This window comes from Stigmatopora argus, chromosome 7 (genome assembly GCF_051989625.1).
Source record: "Stigmatopora argus isolate UIUO_Sarg chromosome 7, RoL_Sarg_1.0, whole genome shotgun sequence".
Classification (NCBI taxonomy): Eukaryota; Metazoa; Chordata; class Actinopteri; order Syngnathiformes; family Syngnathidae; genus Stigmatopora; species Stigmatopora argus.
In genome coordinates, this window is record NC_135393.1 from 3,962,523 (window position 1) to 3,971,725 (window position 9,203).

The 9,203-nt window shown below is 39.8% G+C and overlaps 1 protein-coding gene across 1 annotated transcript; it reads right to left on the reverse strand.

Annotated features, from left to right (window-relative positions):
* Positions 1 to 3,571: 3,571 nt before the first annotated feature.
* Positions 3,572 to 7,339, reverse strand: cep20 (centrosomal protein 20). Its single transcript, XM_077606295.1, has 4 exons — positions 7,248 to 7,339; positions 6,785 to 6,982; positions 5,561 to 5,645; positions 3,572 to 3,924 (listed from the first exon to the last, which is right to left on the reverse strand). The coding sequence occupies exons 1-4, from the start codon at positions 7,273 to 7,275 to the stop codon at positions 3,822 to 3,824; spliced, it is 414 nt and encodes a 137-aa protein (XP_077462421.1). The 5' UTR covers positions 7,276 to 7,339; the 3' UTR covers positions 3,572 to 3,821.
* Between the last annotated feature and the right edge of the window lie 1,864 nt (positions 7,340 to 9,203).

Consider the following 9,203-nt stretch of genomic DNA (forward strand, 5'->3'; position numbering starts at 1 on the left):
TATGTATATATACATTTATTCTCATTCATTTCTTGAACCGCTTATCCTCACAAGGGTCATGGTGGGTTTTGGAGCCTAGCCCACCCCATACGGGTGGCCCACAGTTCTGGCGTCGAGAGTTCAATCCCAGGTGGATCCTCATCTGTGGAGTTTGCATGTTCTCCCCAGGCTTGCTTGGGTTTTCTCCGGGACACCCGGTCTTTCCTCCTACATTGCAAAAACATGCATGGTAGGCTGGTTGAACAATCTAAATTTCCCCTAGGTATGAGTGTGAGTGTGATTGGTCTGTCCATTTCCTGGCTGGTCACCGATTCAGGGTGTCTCCACCTGGTGCTCCGTAGTTAGCTAGGATACGCTCAGGTTATCCTCCCCATCCCCACTACGATACTTGTGAGGATAAGGCAGTATGGAAAACAAACCGCATATATTCCTGCCTAGACATGTTGGCTGGGATAGGCTCTCATACCTATTGGAAATTTAGTGTTCAACCAGCCTACCATGTATATATTTTTGGGATGTGGGAGGAATCCAAAGTATCTGGAGAAAAAACCCGCAGGCACAGGGAGAACATGCAAACTCCACACAGGTAGGTTGGAAACCCTCTGGGGATTCAACCCAAGATCTCAGAACTGTGAGTCAGACATGCTATGTATTACTTTATTTCATGTATAAAAGTGAAACCATATGCACCCTGTCCCAAGCATTGAATTAATTGTCAGCGTGGTGACAGTGATGTTGAATTTCCACATTAATTAAAGTGAATGAATGTTACATGTTATATACACAATCCACAGATTATGCAATCAACATTCACATCCCAACATTCACTCCTCATAAGGCAAGTCAGCTGTCCCGTGTACAGGAATCCCCCTTGACCGAAAGTCCACAAAGACCTCAATAAACAAACTCATTATTCAGATGGTGAATCTCCCAGTGTGTGTATCTTTAAATTCCACTACCACAAAGAGTGGGACCCCAGCTCATACATCCTACATTAGCTCCCCGCCCTTTTTCCATCCTCTTTCCAGTGGAACTTCCTTTATAAGGACAGTGTACTATTTGCTGCAATAAATCAAGGTGTGAGTTGATAGCCAGAGCCTGTTCTGGGCCAGAGAGTGGAAGTATGTTGGGGTCTGTGTGTGTGGGTGTGTGTGTTTCATGCGTTTGGACCTACATGGAGGAGCTCAGCACACCCTCTGGCCAACATCAGGGAGGCAGCCGCCATTCGCTGCTATTTGTAAGGTTGCATCTTACAAGGAATAGGGAGGGATGACGAATGAGACATCAGGGCATGGCAGCAGAGGTAGAGGCAAGTAAAGTAAGAGATACACTGAACAGAAGTTGCTGTGTGTGCCATATAAGGAGAGAGGTTCTGTTTGGAATCCCACCAGCTTTCTGTGTTACTTTCTAAGTGTAGCGCAGACAACACCAAGAGCCCCAGTGACGACTAAATATGGTCCATAGGCAACTCTGTTTCAATACTATAAATGATTGGACATAAGTATGGATCATTAATTTACTCCGATTTTCAATAGATGACTGATATATTCTAGCCAATGGTAGAAGTAGTTTTCTGCTTCCGGTTTAAGATTTGCATTCACATAAGTACTACATGGTCAAAACAGCATTTTTGTCTGGAGATTATGGTTTTTTTAAAATTGAAAACTAATGCCACATTTCTATAATATTCAATAGTTCAAATACAAGTTGCTGTCTTTTATATGGCAATTGTGAAGAAGATAATTAGTGGAATTTGATCATGGTACAGCTGAACAAAAGTCACATTATCAGATTCGCTGAAAATTTTTAATTTGGCCCATGTTGACCTTATTTCAAATCTGACTTCTAGCATCATATATATATATATATATATATATATATATATATATATATATATATATATATATATATATATATATATATATATATATATATATATATATATCAAATTTCACAGGGTGTATGCATTTTTCAATGTTTTATAATTGACAAAATCTGGTAAATACATGGCAGCACAATCAGTTAGTGGTCATGCCTCCCTCATAAGAAATATGTACTGAATTCAAATCACAGGCCCTTAAATGTTGAACTTTCATTTTCTTTCTGTGATTGCATGTTAGTTTTTCCCATGGGTAATCTGGCTTCTTTATTGGAAGAACAAGGACATTCAGTTGATCGAAGACTTGAATACTAAATATGAAATCAATACAGAAATGATTTCATTGGCAAATAAATGCCACCCTTTTTCTCCCACATCATTAGCACCATAAATGGCAATCTACTTTAAAATACATTTGTGAATGTTTGACCCAGATGGAATTCATTCCAGCCCAAGGGCAAACATGAACACAGTTTAATAGTCAAAGAACACTACATTTAATATTTATACAACTGTCTACGACACACAACTCTTTTATAGTGTAGATGCACAGTAACATCAATCATACGACGAACTGCCAACTAACCAACCACAGTTTATGTCTTTTCACATATATAGCCATTTACAAGGGAGCCCTCACACCAACCGGCAATAAATTAGGTGACATTGCCTCTGCAAATAAGGGTTGCTATAAAGCAGTGGAGTGGTGATCATAAGCGTCGCTACACCTCTACATCGAATTGGCCTTGTGTGAGAAAATAGATTTGGAGATCATGGGGCCCACAAACAGTTCATATCAGAGGTGTATGACACTGATGAAGTTCGCAAATTCTTTCAAACCGAGCTCTTTAATTTCCATAGAGGTTCACGGCAAAAATTAGGAAGTATAGGAGCAGTGGTGTGGTTTAGGATCATTTCAAACTGTCTACAGTGAGATTATTTATTGATGCTAAAGGATAGTCTCTTCATTTACTATTGAATATCAGGCTGAAGTAAATGGATTCTTCTGTAAATAATCATTTCAAGAAGTTTTGCACGATAAGACTATCAGGTTCCCTTAAATGGGCAGGGATGAGGAACTGCAAAAGCCGTGGGTTGGTTGTGCTGGGTGTTTTTAGTGCAGCATCGCCCTGTGCAATTCACATTCGAATAAACATTAACAATTTGCTTTTTTTTTTTTAAATTAAAATATTGCACAGTTTCCAAATATAGAGAACACTAGTCAGCATTTCACATTCATTTCACTGAACTGCTAAACTGTGAGAATTGTAAGAGATGTTTTAAATCTTGCTTCATTTATGTAAACTGGTTTAAACTGCACTTTAATGGCGAGGTAACCAGTATTGGTTGTAGTCTGCCTTTTCCCTGATGTTTCTAGGTTATGATTTTGTTGTCATATGAGTATTATGGGAGGAATTAAAATCAAAGAGAAACAATGAAATTGCAACCATTTGGAGCATTGCTGCCACGTGTATAAAAACATGTTGATTCTGTTTGTAAATTATGTAATAAGTCAAATTTAAAAAGGGTCACTGGAGCCTATTCCGGCCAACTGGGGGCACAAGGCGGGGGACAACCATTCATGGCTATGATTAATACATTTACGTGGCCAAGACCTTTGGATGCGATGCTTTACTCTCATTTTAAGAAATGCTGCCACCGTGCGGTGGTACTCAATAAAAATACTTTAAAAGTATTCCCCAAATTTATTTCAGATGTATTGGCGAATAAAAGTTTTAGAAAAACATACGTGAGTAGAACAGTCACTATGAACAATTATTTGATTTGCAAATGAAAACATCACATCATGACTATATATTAGCTTTATGATGATGAAAGGTATAAAACATGATGTGGGCGTTGACATAGGTATCTGTTTTACAGTCTTGGTTCACTCTGAATTGTTTTGTGCATTAGCTGTCATCTCCATATGCCTTTTTTCCTAGGCGTGGTGGCCTCCAGGATGTGAGATTCCTCTTAAGAACACCTTTCTTCCTTCATCACTGCTACCAAAGAAGTGTGACAACAAACCATAGAGAAGAGGCCTGGAAGTCAAGAAAAACAATTACATTCATATTGCATACAGTTTTATTCCATAGCGTTATGAAAGATAGACATTCCCATGGTATTAATGTATGTGTACAATTGTTTAAACAGATAAACATGGCACCTAAACACATTTGAAAATTATACCCAAGGAGGGCAAAATGTTCGATCGTGTCGTCTTTACATCCTTTAGCCTTGAACTGGGAGCCTGGCGTCCGAGTAGTTAGCGCGTCAGCCTTACAGTTCTGGAGTTTGCATGTTCTCGCGCACGCGTGGGTTTTTTCCAGTTACTCTGGTTTCCTCCCACATCCCAAAAACATGGAGAGTAGGTTGATTGAACACTCTAAATTCCCTCAAGGTATGTGTGAGAGTAAATGGTTGTCCGTCTGCTTGTGCCCGGCGATTGGCTGGCCGCCAATTCAAGGTGTCCCCTGCCTGGTGCCCATAGGTAGCTGGGATGGGCTCCAGCACCCCCCACGACCCTTGTGAGGATTAGCGGTTCGGAAAATGAATGAATGGCCTTGAACTAAAATGTTGTCAATAAACCTTTAAGAAGCTTTCAAAGACATGACACTCATATGACACACATCATTATATGCACTTTAAAGGTATTATAGTGTGTGTATCTAAATGTCAAATTTTGAATGTAATAAATATTTGTTTTAAAAAAAACATAATTCTTTTGGCATTTAGTTTAGCATTTAATTTTTAACTACAGGCAGCTAATCTTTTGGGCGGCCCGGTGACGCTAGTGGTTAGCACGTCGGCCTCACAGCTCTGGGGTCCTGGGTTCAAATCCAGGTCGGTCCACCTGTGTGGAGTTTGCATGTTCTCCTGCGTGGGTTTCCTCTGGGTACTCCGGTTTCCTCCCACATTCCCCAAAAAAACATGCATGGTAGGCTGATTGGACACACTAAATTGCCCTTAGGTATGGGTGTGAGAGTGTGCATGGTTGTCCATGTATTGTGCCCTGCGATCAGCTGGCCACCGATTCAGGGTGTGTCTTTGGCCTGGAGTCAGCTGGGATAGGCTCCAGCACCCCCCACGATCCAAATGAGGATAAAGCGGTTCAGAAAATTAGAAGAGCTAACCTATTTCCTCTAAGTACTACACTTTTGATGTTTAAGAATAGAAACATGATCTTTTCATGAAACAAAGAAACATTTTTTTTTTTGCATCTAACAAATACAGATAATTTATATAATCCTAAATGACATCAATTAAGGAAGATTAGTCTGACATCATTATTAGATGGCATTTTTCTACTGTATATTCATTCATTCATCTTCCATAGCGCCCATCCTCGAAAGGCTTGCTGGAGACCAGCTGTCTTCGGGCAAAAGGCAGACTACACTGGAGTGGTTGCCAGTAAGTCGTAGGGCACACAGAGAGACAAACGACCAGCCGCACTGCCAATCATACCGCCACCAGTGGGCATTGCACCCACGCCTGCCCGGACCGAAGTCAGGCGTGTGAACCTTTACACCATGAGGCGGCCTTGTACTGTGTTGTTCATGTAAAATCCTAATCTCTGATTTTTGAAAATATAGCAATGGTAAAAATCTCTCCAAGAAATCTCCCAAATCGCCAACAGATGCTTCCTGGCAGCATTTGCACCCTGGAAAATTTACTTACACTGACTTGGAGCTCATATCTTCAGCAACTTTCAGCTCACTTGCCAGAAACTGTCGGTCCAGGGGAACTTGGGGTTGGCCTGACTCTGGGATAACAAACATGCAGAGTTCAGAAATATTCTCAAATACCTCTCAACAATAGAGATTGGTCATGTTTCATAAAAGTGCAGCTGTAAACTTGAGGCAGGGATGCCAGAATTGTTGGAAGTTCTTGGAAGAGGGTAGGAGCTCACCTCACTGAATATCTGGCATTTTAAACATGCACCACAGTTGTTGTTAGCAGACTATGTACTGGAATACATAGCTTCTTTTTTAAATATCTATAGGCTTCCTCTGACTCAGCTTATGAAACATCACATCTGCCATCATATGACATTATTTAAATGACATTAATTAAATATTTTCTAGGTTTTCTGAGTAAGAATGGATGCATGCAAATTACACCGGTATATTTTTTCCTTCTCATTAAAGTACTATGAAAGCGTGTGTAACTCAAGAGCATTTTATTTTTTTGCTTTTATTCCTCTGTATTATTTATCTCACTGAATATCTGGCATTTTAAACGTGCACCACAGTTGTTGTTAGCAGACTACGTGCTGGAATACATAGCTTTTTATTTTTTATTTTTAAATATCTATAGGCTTCCTCTGGCTCATTTTATGGAACATCACATCTGCTATCATACTTATGTAAATGACATTAATTCGTATTTTTCTAGGTTTTCTGAGTATGAATGGATGCATGCAAACTACACTGGTATTTTTCCCCATGTTCTCCCCGAGCCTGCGTGGCTTTCTTCCGGGTACTCCGGTTTCCTCCCACATTCCAAAAACATGCATGGTGGGATGATTGGACACTCTAAATTGCCCCTAGGTATGTGTGTGAGTGTGCATTGTTGTCTGACTCCTTGTGCCCTGCAATCGGCTGGCCACCGATTCAGGGTGTCCCTCCCATCTGGCTCGGAGTCAGCTGGGATAGGCTCCAGCACCCCCACGACCCAAATGAGGATGAAGCGGTTTAGAAAATGAGATTAGATTTTTTTCCCCTTCTCATTAAAGCACTATGAAAGTGTGTGTAACTGAAGAGCATTTTTGCTTTTATTCTATTCCTCTGTATTTATTTACTGTTTTATTTAAAGTGTACTTAAAGGACAATAACCCCCCCCCCCCCCCCCCCCCTAAGTACCAATGCCGTCTCTGTATATGAGAGTACAAAAGGGGTTCACCTGCTTTTAGAACTGATGCGGTGTGTCGGTACTTGTTGAATTCTAAATACTCCCGGATGAGCTCATTGATGATTAGATTTTCATGCGACAGCGGTGGACGATGTTCGCGTTGGTCGTCGAGGGCGCCGAACACTTCCGCTCGGATGCGAGCCTTCAGCTGGTCCAGCACTCCCCGGGACTCCAGTGTTTCTCTTATGGCTGGGTGTAGATAACATCGCAATCTCACACAATAAATTTTGAAATGGCTCAACGCGGTGGTAGGTTAAAATGTCACACAACATAGGCGTCTAATATGAAAAATACTGTTGGTAAATGGTGGCAAGTTTTTGATGGTCTAGAAACGTATATGCATATAGACACACTTGCAATCTACTCCTGGTAAAATAACAATAAAATGCGATATTAGCTGCCTTTCCGCGTAATGAATGCCGATTAATAAATAGTCACAATAACGACCACATACCGCATTTCAGCTCAGGGATGGTCGCCATTGGCAATGAACAAAACAGCAAGTGTTCTTCGCGGAGCTAAATAGGAATGACTCGAGGTCTTTCGCCACCTAGCGACTATTCCAGTCCAGTGCATAAACATAACTTAAAAAAGACAGACGCAAGTGAAAAGTACTAGTAATTAAAATAATTAAATTAATGAAGGAATTTGGCTTTATGCTTAAAACCCTTGGGCAATTATGTTTTATTTCCTGTACTTTCTCATTCTTTATTTTTGTTTTTCCTATGAAAAAGAAAAAAATTAAAAAATCAACCCATTCATGATTAATTCTCAAGAAAATGGTTAGGAAGGAACTGGATGTGTAATATCTTGCTCCTCCAAAGCTAAGACATCAATGTCAAAGCTCCATGGTTTACTGTTTTCCGTATACAGAAATACCTTGAGAAACGAGTTCAATGCGTTCCGGGACCGAGCTCGTATGTCAATTTACTCATATCTCAAATCAAATTTTCCCATGGAAATTAACTAAATACGAATTAATTCGTTCCCATCCTCGGAAAAAAACCACCAAAAACAGGATATTACAATGGAAAAACATCTTTTATTGGTTCTAATTCACCATCTACTCACAAAGTAACAAATAACTATGCAGTGGTTACGATGTTCAAAAGTAAAATGTGACATTATTCGATTGTCATCATACGCTTTTTCTTCTCACTACCCTTAATTGCACCGGCTTGCTTTGGACCCATTGTTTTTCCCTTAATACGCAAAAAAACACAAAAATTGCAAACTGTATGCCCAGTGCTCGTAGATATCGTTACACGAGGGAGATGTGGTGAGAAAGACAGTGCTCTGTTATCATAAACAGCCTCTCGCGTCCTCGGCCACCTGAATGTCTCTTATGCTCATATCTCAAATTTGTCTCGTATCTCAAGGGAAATATTTGCTCGGAATTTTCCTCGTATCTCAAATTTCTCGTATGTTGGGGCACTCGTATGTCAAAGTATTACTGTACAACAGGGGTGTCAAACTCATTTTTTGTCGCGGGCCACGTGGTAGTTTCGATTACATCCGGAGGGCCATTATGTCTTCCAACTAGGCTGCCAAAATTAATCGATTAATAAATTGACAGCTTTCTCAATTGTGGTAATCGATAGATCATTTTTGGACATTCAAATTAGTACAAATTGTTTGCAATTGATTTAAAATGAGGAAACACAGGAAATAATCTACAAACTTCATTTGAATTTCATCATAAAACAGAAAGTTGGCACTCATCATTTACTTTCTCAGGCCACACAAAATGATGCGGTGGGCCAGATTTGGCCCGCGGGCCGCCACTTTGACACTTGTGCGGTACAATATAATCCCCAGTTCTCACTTATTAATTGAATTTTTTTTTCTGTTGTTGTGAAGATTGAAAATAGAAGCAATCTTATTTTGACAATGAGACAGTACAAAAAAGGTATGTTTTTTTAGGTAAAAACACAAGTTTGTCAGAAAAAGTCAAGTCCAGATAGCTGAAAAATAAACTTTAATGTTATAATAAGTAACAAAACATTTACCTAATGTTTTATGAGATTCTACCACTACTATTTATATACTAATTATTATGTAATATAAATTGGGCCTATAAATAATGTACCAATTTGGTTTTGGCCATCTGTAGTGGTTCGCCTGCCTGACTTTGCCACGGGCAAGCATGAGATCGATTCCCAGTCTGTGGCGGTATGAATGTGAGTGCGAATGGTTGTCTGTCTCTCTGTGTGCCCCACGGCTCCCAGTCTAGGGTGTAGTCTGCCTTTCACCCGAGGATATATGGTATGGATGGATGGATGAATGAATGATAAAAAGTGAATGAAGGAATTTGGCTTTATGCTTAAAACCCTTGGGCAGTTATATTTTATTTCCTCTACTTTCTCATTCTTTATTTTTGTTTTTCCCAAGAAAAAATAGTCTTTTACAG